Genomic DNA, 17,156 nt, shown 5'->3' with positions numbered 1-17,156 from the left:
TTTTCACTTCAGACTCTCTAAGTGTCACTTGTTTTATCCTTATAATTATTTTACCCAGTCACAGCAGCAGTATCATGTTTTATACATCCCTTATTTATCCATAAACACTCCTCAAATTTTAACAGAAGGATTATACTTGCTCATGTTTGCTTTTTTTCTGCTTTACTCACCAGCATAATGCCAGGAAGAAACCCTGTCAATGCAGCACTATTTTATGCCCTTTATTCATTTCCTTTTTTTTTTATTTTACCTTGGAACCAGGCAATCAGCTCTCTGAAGGGTGGTGGCATCCAGTTCAAAGAGAGATGCGATGTCATTTCCATGTGGCACAGAGACCAAAGTATACATAATCTTCTCCCCTGCCAGGCGTTTCTTCTTTGAAGCAGGAAGGTCGCCATCTCTCTGCTGATTAGGCACAAGGGTTATTTGCTTGCATCAGGGCCCATTAGAAATATTTCAATTACCTTGCAGACAAGTAATACATCTGAATTTTTTTTTTTAACTTTCAGGCAAGAATCTACCGCGCCTGGCTTTGGAGTAACACAAAGGATGAACTTTGCTCCATGGGGTCTCAGGCAGTCATTAGAACAACAGCAGGCCACAAGCTAAAGAAACATTGCAGCACTAGATATGCTTTATTTGACACCTACAACTTCCAAAACCTGCTATAGTTGCAGACCCCTCACTCCCACCTGATGCAACTAAACTGTGCTGATCTGGAAAGGGCCATGTTTGAATGAAGAGAATGAATGAAAATTAGTTGTTCTTTTGTTGGTTTTTGGTTTGTTTTTTTTTTTTAAGACAAGTAGGGGATTTTAAAACTAAGCACTTTGCTTCAATCTATTGTTGTTTTATGTAAGTTTGATGGCTTTTTCCTCTTAGACTGTAGAATCAGAGCAGCATGCTTTCAGAGAATCACAGAATCATTTAGGTTGGAAAAGATCTCCAAGATCATCAAGTCCACCCTTTGACAACCTCGTCACTAAACTCACCACCTTGTCAACTAAACTCAAGCCATGTCCAGTTATTTCCTGAATACCTCCAGGGATGGGGATTCCATCACATCCCTGAGCAACCTCTTCCAATGCTTGTCAGACCTTTCCAAGAAAAAATTCTTCCTGATGCCCAACCTGAACCTCCCCTACAGCAGCTTGAGGCCATTTCCTCTTGTCCTGTGGACACTCTCCAAAGAGCAGGAGGCAGAACATCTGCTCCATCAGGACCAGCTTGTCATGGCAAGGGAGGCTGGCAAAGCCCCAGCTGGATTGTATTACAAATCTCAGCACAGGCTGATAACGCACTGAGGCTGGGTCCAACACAGGTCTGATTTTACCCCCTGCAAGGGCAGGAGCTGTTCCCTTTGAGGGACAGAATTAGGCCAAGGCCATGAGCTAAGGCGGGATCTGCCTCTCACCACCTGCTGAGAGCCCACAGGAATTTTGCGACCCCGCAGCACCATCCTCATATCTTTAGTCACCTCCATAGCTTTGCCTGCAGACTCCAAATGCCACCTTCCCTGAGAACATTTCTTGGCTTGATGGAGTCATTCAGAGTCTGTGCCCATATCCACACAGCAACCAACAGAATTACTGGTGTGAGTAAAAGCTGCTCCTCTGGGGTGCTGAGTTACACATCTTACAAAAGACTGATAACCAATTAAGAGACTGGCAGCCCAGGGCCATTCATGTACACAAAATACATCACAGAGGGAGAGGAGAGGAATGAGGAAAGCCAAAAGAGAAAAAAAAATCCAACCCTGGAAGCATGAAATGCTATTATAATGATTTACAATACACCACTAAGGAAGAGCTGTACAACATAAAAGGCCGGGCTGTACTTGGTTTGCATTAGTAGCTTGATTAAAACCAAACTGTAAGGGATAATCAAGGGCAAAGTTTTGATTATCCATATTGCCAATTGAAATTAAACAACAAAATCAAGGATGGGTGCAATTTTTGAAGAAAGGGTTAGTTATCAGCTCATTTCAAGGCACTTTTTGAATCCTTCCAAAACACCCATTTTTTCATTATCAAGCTTACAAAATGCCAGCTTTCCATCCCATGACTTCTATCAAGGATGGAGAGAGCAGAAAAAAAAAATTGAGAAAGAAATTTTTCTTAGGCTCCTCTAGTCATTATAGTACTGCCACAAGTGTTTGAGAGGAAGGCTTGCCAAGACAAAGAGCAACCATCTCCTGTGACTTGCACAAGAGTAAACTCATCTGACAGTCCCCGCATCCTCTTGTATCTTATGCCCAAAAATACTACTGAAAACTGCACAAAAAATTTAACCTATATACAAGGATTGAGAAAATAGCAAATTGCTTTTGTGATTTCCATACATATTTTGTTGTACATACTCGTGATAAGACACAAACTGAAAAGGCATAGAAACAATAAAAAAATCCTTCTGAGAGCTTAACAGGTGTGAGTCAGAGTCTAATATTAAATGAAAAACTACTTCCTACACTTTATAACAAAACAGAGAACTGGAAATCCAGTTTAAAATTCAAGAGGTCTGTAAAGGGGTGAGTAGTACAGGATAGTTTAGAACAGCATCCAAATTTTTTGATATTTTCTACAACTTACATTGAAATCTAATTAGGTTTTCCCAGAAACTATCCACTTCACTATAATTTCCAGACTGAAATGACTGGCATACAAAAAAGGCAGAACACTTCATAATTGTATGGTTTCCTTTTTATCCTGGGGCTCTGAGTAAAATATAGACCAAAATATAAAACCATACTGGGAGGGAACATGGACAGGACACCTGATCCAGACTGGGCAAAGGGATATTCCCCACCACAGAACACCATGACCAGTGTATAAAGTGGGTGAGCTGGCAGGAGGCAGAGTCAAAGGCAGGTCTCCTGTGCTTTAGCAGTTCACAACCATTAGCTCTGTGGACAAGTTCACCCAGCGGTTTGGGGCTAACCCTGCTCATTCCCCGGTGACCCCAACAGTTGTATAGATCCAGTTGAGCAATGAGTTCACCAGCCCAAAATCCCACCAACCAGGCTTAGCAGCTGGCAGACATAGAAACAAGATCTGGTTTTTGGCATAAAAAGAAATTCCACTTCAACAGAGGGCAAGACAGTGCCTGCAGCACAGCTAACCGAAATGCTGAGCTTAGCTGAGCAAAATCAGACCCGCACGAGAGCTGTACAACAGTTCCAGGCTGAACTCCCCCACAAACCTCAGAACTCTCCTTACAGCATTATTTTAGAATCTGAATCTCACAACTCAGCCTGGGTTATGGGAGTAAAGCACTACTCATGAGAAAAAAAAAAATCTAACAAGAAGTGACCCCAAACCTGACAGCTCTGGAGACAAGTTTTATACAAGGGGCACATGAGAGAGAGCAATGCTGTCATTACATAGGAACAAACATGGATTTGTATTTGTGCCTCATTTTATGTCCCAGTGCACGTGCACATGCCTGTGTGGGAGGGAGAGAATGCACAGACACTTGCATACAGAAAGCCTCTCACGATAAATTAAATTTAGTAAGCAGCTGTCAAAATCTACACTTAACCCAGCCATTATTGAATCAGCAGGTGAGTCCATGTGAGGATCTGGAAAGAAGCAAAAGTACTAGGCTAGTTTAAATTAATTAGACAATAGCTTAGGAGAAGCACTGCATTCCTAAGCAGATGAAAACAAGATGACATTTGCTCAGGTAGAAACTGGCATATGAGCAGATGCAGCCAGCAAAACTGGATTCAATTAAGAGAAAAGAAGAAAAGAACTGCAAAGGAACTCAAACACAGAGAGAAGAAAATTCAGCTTAGAGCACTGTGAAGAGAAAGCCAATGGAACAGTTTCAGAGATGTTGGCAACGTGGTCAGTGACAGCCAAAAAAGCACTTCCAAGACTTTAAAAAAAAATTACATGCCAGGAGTAGAGAACTGTGGGTAAAACAATATTACCAAATAATACATTCCTGGAAGGAAAATGTATATAGCTTTGATTGTCCCAAACTACAACAAATTCGCAACAGGCTGTCACAAGTCACATCATACACATATCCAAGGTGAGGAAGGTACAATCACTTCATTCTTGCGCACTGTTTAAAACACAAGGATCAAGGAGATCACACACTGAGTTCTGCTTCTGCCCAGCAGGAGTTGGTGTCCCCCCCCCTTCCAAACAAGCCAGTGTAAGTAGCAGTGGTACAAAGAGCAGAGTCAGCTCCTTCACCCTGAGAAAACCTCAGTGTGCACTGGCACAGAGAGCTGTGAGCCCCCACCATCCTTATTCTGCAGCATCAAAGCTCAATAATCACATCCAGGGAGGGGAACTGAGTAAACCCCCATAGCACAGCCAGGGTGGGACCCACCTAGGAAAGCAAAGGCTGAAAGGCTGAACACTCAAAAGAAGAGTCCTAGGTAGTGAGAAAAACCACCATTTTGGTGAGAAGGGGAAATACTGATCTAGGCCCACAGCAAAGTCTGTACCTCCTGGGCTACCACCACTGATTTACAGTGCATCATGATTTAAAAAGAAGCTCAAAGAGCAAAAACTGCACAGACATACTGCTTGCCATGTGGAGGGCAAACGTAAGGAGAGACAAATGCCATCTGGATTCAATAATAAATCCCAGCTGGAATCAGTGACAAAATAATCAGGTCCAATCAGATTTGTCCTCCTTGAGACTTACAGCTCAGCAGATAACCCTTTTCACCACTCTTAACAGAATTTGCTACTAATTGCTACTATCCCAAAACTTCCTTATTTAACTCAACTGGGCATCATACCTACAATTCAAGAGATCCACATGGAGTTTTGCTTACAGAAGGGCCTTCATTTCAACTGCAAAAAGCAATCCAAAACCATGACAGACCTAAAATACCTTTTCTTTTAAAAACCCAATCTACAATTCCAATTGGTGAAGACACCTCTTGTGGCATAGAGACAGACAAGGATAATGTCCCGCTCCTGAATGAATACATTAAGCTGCACTACAGATTTCAGCAGAAATTAAATTTAATAGCAGCCAGAGTTCTGAAAATGCCTGTTAAATCCAGAGCAATGTGGTATCTCAATACCTTAACCCAGTTTAGGAGAGTCTTACAAAACCAGCATTTTTACAGAGCAGTAATGTGAGCAGAACTCCATGGGTTAGATTATTTTAAAAATTCTTTATGAGAAGAAAATGGAGTAAATGAATGGCCAGCCTTGCTCCTGCCTGCAAGGAGCCCTGGCAGACAGCACAGCAGTTAGCCTCCTGTAACACCTTCTCTGTTGACTCATTTGTGAGTCATCGCATTTTTAGCAGAGACATCACGTTGCAATTCTGTCGTTAGGAGCCAGAGACATTCTGTAAGAAACAATGTATGCATTTCCAGAGCTGATTCAGACCCGTGTGCAACAGCAGAATAATAATAATGTGCCGGCATCTGTGTCTCCCCTTCTCCCCCAGCCTCCCCAGTGGTCTGACTGCTGGTTTTATATAAGCTGCCATTTTTAAGCTGATGATTTTTCTTTTCTTTTCATTATTTCTCAGACTGTCCATTCTACTTGTTTAAACGGCATCACCCATATAAAATATATAATTCAATAAAGGTCATTCCTGGAAGGTAAAATAAATTTTTTTTTAAAAAATTAATTTTCAGGTTTTATCAGAAAAAAAAATCACCTGGGTTGGCAGCAAGAAGGAAAAGTTAGAATTGCAGAATGTTGGGAATTCATAAAAATAAATAAACAGAAGTCAAAGGAGATACATCAAATTGTACCTGGCAGCCCACAGTAGAACTGCCCAACTTCTTTGCAAGATAAGTAAGTGCATACCAGTCTCCATCCTAACGAAAATCTCAACAATAAAAAACAGACAGGAACTGGTTAGAATTAGACTTCTCATGAAAATGCAGACAATTGGGATAAGGTACCTATCCAAAATCAGCCTTTAACACAAAGGCACTAACAAATGCTAGGTCCCCAGCTGCTCCTGACATTTCCCTGATATTTGTAGCATTCTTCTTGATGCTGTACATTTCTCTCCTTAGAAAAAGCATAGTAATTTGCAGCATAAAAACTACCGATTTTGGGTTTAGTGGGAGTTGTAACATGGAGCACTGCATTTTGATACATGATATACTACAATGACCTAGACTTTAGGAGAGGAAGAAGCTCTTTTTTGATAAGACCCTTAAATCTCAAAAAGGTCTTCCCACTTAAAAAAAAATTATTCTGGAGCTTAGATGTGGGAACATGAATTGTAAGGCCAAATTTTACCAGAATTAAAAGCAGTGGTTCACAAGACAATTTGGCTGGATTGCCAAGAAGCAGCTCATAAACAAGTAACAAACCTCAGTCCAAACATACTTTTAATGCTTGGGAACAGAAGTCCCGGTGACTTCCAGTAATACTTATGCTCTCTGCAGCCAAAACCCTTTCAAGGTTAAGTGACTCTGGAGTGACTTAAGGCAAGGCAGAAAAGATGCGCTTAGGCAGAACCTTGGTGTCTGTGCCCACTGCTGCATCATGGAAAACCATTCTTCATTGCTACTTCCCAAAATTCAGTTGCCTGAGCAACTGGGATCAGGCCTTGTAAACCAGGACGTGATCACGTACAAGCAGCCCCAGCATGTCAGAACCCAGGACACCCCTCTGGGTGCCCTGGATGGCCAGAGCCACTGGCAGGGGCCTCTGAGACCCTGACATGCAGCCAAAGACACTTCTGGCGGTTATGATCTTAGCCTGTGGAGCAAATTACCAACTCTGTATGAAGAATTACAAGCCACACACACAAGTTTAGGTATTCTAGTAGAAGTAGTCACAAAGTGAAAGGAAGGATTTTTGAGTGCTGTACAGGGGGGTTTTAAGCCTTGTACGCAGGGGTCCAAGTTTTGTACATGGGGGTCAGGAGTTCTAAGATGGAGGGATTTGGGTGTGCCCTGTCCTCTTTCTTTCTCCTTCCTAGCCTCCATGTCTTTGGTGATGTTGACACTCACAGATTGGTTTAGAGTAGAAAGTCACCATTCAATATAGATGATAGGCATTGGGGAAAAAGTATAAACATGTAACACGTAATATATGATATAAAAGATGGCACCAGCCCCCTGGGAGGGCAGTGTGCCTTTGTCTGACCTGCTGAACGGGACACAGCAGTTCAGGAGAAGAATCTTTTAGATAACCAACAATAAACTACCTTGAGACCAGACAACAGAGGACTACTGAGTCTTTCTTTGAAGGCACAGGTTGGAGGAGAGACTTTTCCATCTTTCGGGGTCACCCCAATCCAGGGGTGAGACCTGACACCAGCACATGCTGGAGTTCAGGGTTGGCACAGAATGCACAGATGGCTGTGCTGCCTTTAAAACCCAGAAAACAGAGGAGGAGCTGCTACCCTTTCATCCAACAGTCCAGTAGAGAAAAAAGAGTCCCAGGATGGGTCAGGCTGAAGGGACCACAGTGGGTCAAGTTGGTGCCACCTCCCTGCTCCAGCCTGGCCATCCCAGAGTACACGGCACAGGATTGTGTCCAGACAGCTCTTGAATATCCCCAGTGAAGAGACTCCACACCCTCTCTGGGCAACCTGTGGAAGAAGTTCTGCCTCATGTCCAAGCGGAACCTCCTGGGATCAGTCCCTGCCCGTTCCTCTGGTGCCCCTGGAGCAGAGCCTGGGCCCTGCTCGGAGCCCTCCCTGCAGACAGGGACACCCAGGGCTGAGGGCCCCTCTCAGCTGGGGCTCCTCTCGAGCCTGGACAGCCCCAGCTCCCTCAGCCTTTCCCTGCCAGAGATGCTCTAGGCCCTAAATCTGCAGCCTCCACTGGCCCCAGTCCAGGAGCTCCCTGTCCCTCCCGTGCTGAGGAGCCCAGGACTGGACACAGCACTGCAGATGTGCCTCGCAGGGCTGGGCAGAGGGGCAGGATAACTCCCTGACCTGCTGGCAATGCTCTTCCCAGTGCACCCCAGGACACCATTGGCCTTCTTGGCCCCAAGGGCACAGGCTACAGGTTCAACCCTTCAGCCACAAGGATTCGTTTATTCATCTCCCATTTCCCTGCTACTCGGACTTCAAATTTGGCTGGGGTAGGTCCACTTCAACCTCCTCACTCCAGATTTACTTCATGGGCAGTATTTCAAAATTAATTGCTTCAAAGGATGGAAAAGAAGATGCCTTTGCTGTGAGCCAGTTAGACAGTGACCAGGCAGAGGAAACACTAGATGATAACTGCAGAGCAAGGAAAGCCTGTGTGCTCCAGGTTACGTGCTATTGGATACAAGACTGACATAGCTGACCCTCCAAGAACTCCAAATATTACAAGATTATTTTACTTTTGAGGGAAAATTCAATGCACTGCATCATTGTAACATAAAAAAATTCCAGCACAGGGATGTGAAGTTTCTATATTGGGTTGCTCCAGGGCAGAATGAAGGCTTAAATAGCCATTGCTGACTCATGGCATTTCCAACAAGATTATAAAGGGATGAAGGATCCAAAAGGATTTTTACCACACTAATAGAGCCTGTAGGCTTGGATTTACATGGAGGTGTCACCTAAAATTACTAGAAGTTCTTCCACAAAACATCTTTCATAGGAAAGTGCCGACTGCATAAATTAAAATTTCCACAGAGATATCAGCTTTGATTACTTTTTTATTGGAAGTATTTCTCTAATGTGATTTATCTGGTCTGGGGTTTTAGCTGAAACCAATACCCAGGAGGAATAAGCCAAACTGATAGTGAAGCCACCTTTAACATTCATATTTAGATTACGCTTGTGCTTTTGTCATTATCCAGTCCAGGGAATATTTAACTATGTAGATGAACTGGTATGGCTACAGAGGGAAAACTTATACCATAAATAAGTATGGTGTGGTACAATAGGATTGGCTCCTCAGTGACAAGGGCCTAACACCTACTCACTGGAGAATTCTAGAACTGATCTTGATTTCCATTCCAAAGCTTCAAAGGCTTCAAGTTTCATTCCAATACAAAAGAGAAACAACTGGTGGAACTTCTGTACTTTCATAGGAGAGAATTCTCATTTCTCTAGACAGCTTAGCGGTTATTGCAATATCACCATTAATGCCAAATATCAGGGAAGATGGAAAACCAATGTTGCCAACTCCTATGAAAGGCTTCATTTTTATTAAAATTAGAGTCCTCAAGGCATGCAATTATGTAAGAAACTTGGGTTTCTTGTCATGAAAAATCAAAAAATTCTTCCCTGTGCAGAGAAAAACTTGAAAATGTGTCCTCTTAAAGAACAAAAGCCGGAAGGCAAGCAGAAAGAAATTGATTTTTTTTGAAGAAGATCTCAGCCTTTCCAAGGCAATCTCATGAATTTGATGGAAGAATTATTATTTTTGGGAATATTTGTTGACTTAGTAACAATAAGACTCCCCCAAGGAGACGTTTCCCAACTCCACTTCCTTCACACACTATAATCTCCATGTCTGGCCTCATTAGTCAGAATTACCTAAAATGCTCTTGAAGCTGTACCAGGCAAAGGCTATTGCCATAAAATAACACATCTGAGCTGAGAAGAACTAACATTTCATATCTGCAGTCAGACAACAAGCACAACAGTTTCAACTAATGCCACTTTGATGCAGAATTTGAATAAGTTTCTTATCATTTGCCTCAGAGTGAGGGAAAACTTTCTGAATTACCAGTTCTGAGATGCATCCTACCTTACACAGGATATAGAAAACAATCCCAGCAGATGGAACACATAAGGAAAAGGAAAGCTATGAAGAGCTTCCATATGTCAGGATGTGCTGGGTTAAGGCTACAGCATTCCCCAGATTATATATGCAACATTTAAATTCCACTTACCAAAGCTTTTCCTTCATTATTACCTTCTGGGTAGTGTGGGTTAAGCTGGAAAAGAAAAGAAGTCAAATACTGTCTCGACAGCTTTCAGACATTTCATAACTGGGGGAGAGGGTTTGATTCAGTTCTCTGTTATGTTTCCACCCTGCAAAAGGACAGTGGAGTTTCAGAAGCAGTGTGAGAGTAAAAGACTTACTACTTCAATTTCTGTCTGATTTAGCTGATTATGTCCTCACCTCTAGAAAGAGCATCTTGCAATCAAGCTTGTTAACTCAAGAGGAATCTCAAATAACCAAACCCAAAAAGGATGATGAAGAAAGCACTGTTACTATTCTAAATGCAACCAGTTACAGTCACCCACACACATGCACACACAATCAGTTCTAGGATTGACCCTGGGCAGATAGATTGTTATTTTTTTATCTCACTCTCTATATCTGCTGAGATTTTACGGAAGACAGTGAACTAAGAACTAACACATCTTTGAAACAGGAGTGACAATGCCACTAGAGAAAATTATTTCATTACACTATAGTTCTGTTTAACCATTATTAATGGGGATAATATTTTCTATGTCCTATCAGGATTATCAAGCATTAATTAATACTAAAGTACTATGAGAAGTTTGGAAGAAAGATGCTATACAACAAAAAAAATCAAGTATTACTATTTAAAAGCTGTTAATTATCATACTTTTGACAAGGGAAATATGTAGCCTATAAGATGAGGGATTATGTAGGCAGACATATTCACAAATAAACAAAAACACACACACCCACTCACTAGCTGCACATGAAACCTTTCAAGATTTGATTTACATGAAGAAACAATTCTGTGTCAATATTTAGCAATATTCCCTGACACAGGATATGCTGAAAATGCTGAAGTAAGATTTTAAGTTATAAAAGACAATTTTCTTCTTAGGCAATTACAGTGTGTATACATCTTACATATGAGTACTGTCATTTTCTTGGCTTGAATTTGGCATTACCAGTGTGGAAGAGTCAGAAGAGAATTGCACAGGGCAAGATGCATGAGTCCAGTGGAACTTTTCAATATTATATTATCATACATCTAACATCACATAGACAACTGTTGTGAAGAGATTTTGTTACATTGATAAAACACTTTTATTTAAAAATAATCATTTCTATCTCTTTAACCCCTCAAAATGCCTGCTCCTCTCCACAACAGAAGCCTGAAGAAAGGAGGAAAACATTCAAATCTTTGTCAAATGGCTGAAAACATCCTCCCTATGTGTCACAACTTAATGTGCTAACACAGAAATGACCAAGGGTTTATCCTGTCTCCATTTTGGTTTTTGCATTAGCCACTGTGTTACCAATACAAACCTAATTTAGAGACCATGCTTTCTTCCCTGTGCTGACATCTGTCTCAAATAGTCCATTTTGCTCCTCCCTGATGTTGTCAGAGTCTCCCAACTCCAAGTGCCTCTTGCTACTGCTATACAGTAACAGGAATGAAAGATGGGCACCAAAAAACTAGAACTTATACGCATATGTAACTATCTTCACATAGTTTTGGTTCCTTCTTAAGTTTCCACAGTTCTTTCAGCATGACATTTGTTCACCTGACACCTTAAAATAATCCTGGTGTCCCAATTCTGGCAGCCAGCTGAGCTCTCAGCCTTTGGTCCCCAATCAAGAAAAGATAAAATTAGCAGGCAGTGCCCCTCAGTCCCAGCCATGCACCGTGGCCTTCCAACAAAGGTGCAGAGAAGATACAGGAAGGCTGAATTTCTATGCTTCCTTCAGATATTGCTGGTTGCAAGCAAGCAAGAAAAAGTCTGGGTGATCTCGGGTTTGTCACTAGAGCCAGCACAGAGAACTTGGCACTGAGGACTTGATCCTACAGGTTTTCATTAAAGGGCTCAAGTGAATACAGTTGCCTACCCAGCATGAACTGAATTCTGATATCCTTCAGCTGCTTGCTTTCAACATAAGGGTAATTAAAAAAAATTATAACAGTAACAGGAGAAATTAGGAGACTCCCTCCCTTGACACTTCCTGCCTTCTCAAAAAATGACTGAACAGACTTCCCTCAAATTTCCAAAACAGGTCATTTGTGAACTGAGGGTGATGGAGACAGAAGGCTCAGGTGAGAAATCAAGTACACCCTTGATGATGCTTTTTCTTGCCCTGCTGTTACAGAAATAATAAAACCAAAAATTTGTTTAGAGAAAGTTTTGAGATGCTGACATTAAACCATAAACATAATGGAACTCAGTTTTCAGGCTGACATCCATGGCCCCATTTTCAGCTCTGGTCAGCAGTTGCCACTTTCATTTTCATTTCAACTGAGATTGTTGGTGCTGAAGGTTTCTAAAAAAACAGATCAGTAGCTATTATCCCATGCTACATTCCACAGGTAGAAGGGGCATAAATCATGTAGAGTTGTGTGTCATATTACACCTGTTCTGAGTCCCTTTCAATATCCCAGCCCAGAATGACCTACAGACACAGTGACAGTCTCAGCACTTCAAAACCTATTGCTTTTTCTGATTTATGCAAGATCCCTTCCACATTCTTCAATAAATCACCAAAACAAAAGCCTTGAAAAGAACAACATTAATATTTTTATCTTGCTACTAATGAAATGAAGTAAAATTTTCTGCAGGTGTTTAGGAAGTAAAAATGCTATGCTAAAATAGGCCTCAATAAAGCTCAACACTTTTCAAGCTGTTTTGTGTCATTGGATGTCTTGAAATTTCAATGTACTGAACTGTACCTGAAATACAGCAGTGACTTCCTGCAAAATGCCACTGGAAGATGCATGCAGCCAATACGCACCAAGATCAAGAACAATTGCAAACTGCAGAGCTTAAGCAAGTGCAATTGTACAAATTATTATTGTAATAGTTTCATTATATGTTGTTTTGGGATTGGGTTCTTGTTTGTTTGTTTTGAGTATATCTCCATCAGCTTCTTTTCCAGTAAAGAATAATCCAGAAATCCTAATCCTCTGCTGCTTGTTTTTCAACAAACTCAGGTACAGTTATTTTTTTACCCATCCATGAATGGGAAAGAAAAAGATACCACAAAAAGAGTTTCTCATTTGCATTTCTCATTTTGGAGTTTAGAGACAGATTTGCAACTACAGAGAAGGCAATACCTTCTTTTAAGTCTACATTTAAATAGTATTTAGTTGCACTCCTCTGCAAGAAGGCAAATTCCCAAATTGTGATCCACACAGGGTATCTGAGAGAGCCTGAAGGTGCTCAGGCTCAGTAGTCAGTGCTGCAGGTTGTCCTCCTGAGTATAAAAACCATTGTCTCTTGGACAGATTTCAGGCTCAGCCTTGGTACACAATGGTATGTGAAAAGATTAGATGTCTGAATGCATACATATATCAACATCCTCACCCTGTGGGAGTAGCAGAAGGCCTCCCAGAGAAAGTATGCATGACAAACTCATAATTGAAGTCAGCTTTTACACATGGAAAACTGAGGTATAGACAAAATCTTTATTTCTGGTTAAAATCACAAGGACAGGCAAGAAATCTCATTCCTGAATTTTCACCTAGTGACTTTACAAAATCTGTAAAGTCTGCATAGCAGGAAGGCAACTTTCATCTCTGCGTGTTTGTGTGCTACTTCTGGTATTTGGTGCTTAGAGAATGCCAGTGACCTGCTAATCCTGAGAGGGATTCCACTAGATTGAGCACCGGAACTTCCAGGCTCTGTCATCGCTACTGATTAAAGCTACTCAAAGTTGTACCTTAAAGTTTTCAAACTTCACAAGTCTACAGTGCATAATTTCCTGGGGGTCTACTATTGTCCAAATCATCTCACAAGTTATTCCTGCCTTTAATTTTACTTTTGCATCTTCACATAGTTAGATATTCTTTACAATCCAAGAAGTTTGAAACTCCACATTCTACTGAATGTTGTTTTCTTGGAGGAATGCAAGGAAAGTACCCAAACAGGCTATTTTTGGATACTCAATTAAGAAAGAGAGAGAGGAGTTTGGGGAAGAAAACACCCATGATGATTTTAATCAAATTTTGTTGACTAGGTAAAAGATATTTAAAGCATCTTGTGAGGGGAAGAATTAGATTGCCAAATTTCAGCTAAATGAGCATTTTAATGACTTGGTTAAAACCTACATTTATGAAGGAAACCCTGACAGACAAAGCATAAAAGGATCTAATTCAACACACTCAAACAGTCCCCATTTCATTTGATAACCAGCCTGTTAACACACAGCCTGTTACCCAGCCAACAAGGGCAAGTGTTTCGGGGAAGAAAAGCCAGGACAAAAGAAAAATAATTCACTTTTCAAATCTTTCATCTTCATTAGGCTTGCTTTGTTCTTTGTTAATGTCATACTGATTAGCTTTTGATAAATCCAAAGGACTTTTGCACAATTTCAAAGACTTTCAGTGGCATTCAAAGGACCTTTGCTATCTTATTTACCTGCCAGACAAAGACTGGCTACAACTCTACCTTGATAAACTCCATTCAACCCCTCCTCAGCATCAGCACAGAGCTCCTGATAATCATCATACAAGGAAAGTTTAAAAATCTTAAAAGGCCTTTTCTATCAGGATTGTCTTTTCCTCATGAGCCATGTCTTAGCAGATCAGACAAGTTTCCAGGGAGCACTGGGAAAGCTGAACCTTTTTGTCTGCTTCAGGCCCCCCTGCTAGTCAAAAACAGGAATGAGAAGTAGCCCCAGCACCTTCCCGTCCTGACTTTTCACCCTTATCACCAGAAGAAAGATAATCTTGATGGCATTTCCAGCTGCTGTGCAAGCAATGGCAGGCCAGCATTTTGCTATGCCTAAATCAGCACAGATTTAAAGGCAAGCAGCATAAGCTGGAATAGCTCCATGTTCCAGTAGCTTCCCAGTGGTAACTGGGAAATTTCATTTCTTCTACAGGGATCAAGGGCAGAGAACCTGAAACCAATGCTCAGCCTCACTCAGCCATATCCCATTCTGCAGAGAAAGTAAAAAGGAAAAAAAAAAACTGTCTAAGAGATCCTTAAGTGTAACTTGGATGCTGGGCCATAACCTTAGTCTGAGCTTCAGCAGTTCCATGTCAACCTGTGTTATACAAAAGAAAGCATCCTCATCTCTTCAAGAGTGATCTAAATATTAATACCCCATATTATGCCTTTCTGTGGTCCTCAAAGGTAACTAGGGATGACTGACATTTCTACTGTTAAAAAAAAAACCCAAAACCAAAAACCACAGGCACACAAAACCCCAAAAACAATAAAAAACAAAGGAGAGAAATCTTGGAAACCTCCATCAAGCATCACAAAGAGGCACAAATACAATTGAATAAAAGCTTCTCGAGTGATCTTGAAAAAATAAACAAAAATAATGCACTTAAGGACAGACCACATGTCTACATTTGCTGCTTTGGAAGACATCAAAATGCAAGATGTATTTTTAATAAAACAATTAGGCCTTGTAATGACTAAATGACAATAAATGCTGCATTAATATGTTTGTACTTCCTCACTCCTAAAGCTTGTATATGTACAAACATGGCCCCAGTGCAGCCAGCTTCAGGCAGGATCAAAAAAGCTGAACACTCACAGATCACAATTGCAAATTAGTTGGCTGGGGGGAAAAAAACTTTTCTCTGAGATCCAGATTTATGAAGGTGTTTGCACACTGACAGATTCCACCAAAGTCAAGACATTAAGCCACATTCTCAAGATTCTTAAAAACCTTGGAGAAATCTAGTTCTGGGTTTTGCTAAATGGACATCTAGATCTGTCACTTTAAAAAGCCATATCCAAGTCTGCAGAACAGGTCAGGCTGGCTCTGTAAATCAGTAATCCATCCTCCTCCTCTGGATCTCTTCCATTTCTTCATGCATAGCTGTAAACTATCCTTCACTCCTTACAGAGCTTTAAAACAAACCCACACCTATTTGAGACAGAAAAATTGAAATAAGGCTTCCAGGGCTGAGTTCACCCTGCCACCTTGGCAAACCCTTTTTCTTAAGGGAACCTTTAATCACAGAGCCAATAGACAGAAAATAATCAGAATGCTGTGCTAAAAATTAATGAAGAGACACTGGGAAAAAACAGCCCCAAAGGAAGATTTTGAAGCAATCCCCAGGTGAGGAGGTCCCATAGTACCAAGGAAAGAAATCTGTGAGATGTGTGAAGGCCTTGGTAGATGCTGCCATCTCCTGGCTTACAAACTGTTCCTGAGCAAAAGGTAGCTCACATCTCAGTTAAACAAGGCCATTTTATTTGTTACTTGCCTCATTCTTCTGAAGGCAGAAGGAACCACAGAGCATTTAACACTGTGTTCTCCCTCTCTGCATGACCAGGCCATGAACAAGTCCTTCTGCAAAGGTTTGTTTCCATGTCACCCAAAAAAGAAAATAAAATTACACTGGCAAGCTGTGGTTCTGTTGTTGCTTCCTAAATAAAAAACATCTCTATCAGTAGTCCAATTTCCAACAAGTGGATAACAAAAGGCCTAAGTTATGGACTTCAAATAATCAATCTCAAATGCCTTAATAAAACATCCTGTGCAGGACTCCATTTTCCAACAGTTTAAAGAAGTGGACAAAAAGTCCATAAAACTACAAAGACAGTTTTTTCAGGGCACCAGGAGTTTAATCCATGTGACAATCTTTACTATTCAGAAGGCAGGAAAAGATTATTTTCTCTCAATGTTAACTTGAGTATGTACACTGTTATCTCCACCATGATCCCAATCAAGTTATAATAATAACAGGCTTAAATTTACTATGAAGGGTACAGTCCTGTCCATCTGCATAAATGCATACCATAACAATATCTATAACATGGCAGGCTAATACTTTTAATCACAGAATGGTTAGGGTTGGAAGAGACCTTAAAAATCCTCTAGTGCCAACTCCCTGCCATGGACTGTAAAAGCAAAATTCAACAGCAATTCTCAATTTAAAGTGAATGATGTACATAAGCTTCTCTGAAAAGAAAGGGGCAGCTTGGGGCAATTTTGACCAAGAAGTAGAGTGAGGTAACATGGGAAGAAATTATTCAAGAAAGACAAGAGAAATATGAGTACTGGCCATTGATCCAAGAGTTCTCAGCAATTGTTTTACACCACAGTGTGGTGAAAATCAGCTGACAGTCCTGCAAAGCTTCAGCAGTCCCACCCAAAACACTCATGCTCTGGTACCTTAGTGACCCTGTTCCAGCACAGACTATTCCCTCTTCTCCATGCCTACACCACCTCAGGGACAGCACCTTGTGTCTGCACAATCCAATACCTGAGGAAAAAGGACATTTCTGAAGCCTGTACTGCCACTGCAGTGCTCCAGCACAGAACTACAGCCTTGCAAGTTGGACTGGACTTCCTGTTCAATTAATATTCATCTAATTGTCATTTCATC

General features: G+C 41.1%; 1 protein-coding gene across 8 annotated transcripts in view; it reads right to left on the bottom strand.

Moving 5' to 3' along the window:
• Positions 1-17,156, bottom strand: part of ITPR2 (inositol 1,4,5-trisphosphate receptor type 2) — a 243,926-nt gene that overhangs the window by 176,673 nt on the left and 50,097 nt on the right. For 6 of the 8 annotated variants that reach the window (XM_038154646.1, XM_038154647.1, XM_038154650.1 and 3 more), the window contains 2 exons: positions 9,789-9,833; positions 251-405 (listed from right to left, as the gene is read on the bottom strand). In XM_038154646.1, the coding sequence (XP_038010574.1) occupies positions 251-405; positions 9,789-9,833 (200 nt within the window). The remainder of the gene's footprint in view (positions 1-250; positions 406-9,788; positions 9,834-17,156) is intronic. The other 2 variants (XM_038154648.1, XM_038154649.1) reach the window with 2 other exon arrangements.

This window comes from Motacilla alba, chromosome 1A (genome assembly GCF_015832195.1).
Source record: "Motacilla alba alba isolate MOTALB_02 chromosome 1A, Motacilla_alba_V1.0_pri, whole genome shotgun sequence".
Taxonomy (NCBI): Eukaryota; Metazoa; Chordata; class Aves; order Passeriformes; family Motacillidae; genus Motacilla; species Motacilla alba.
This window is presented reverse-complemented; position numbering and strand designations above follow the sequence as displayed.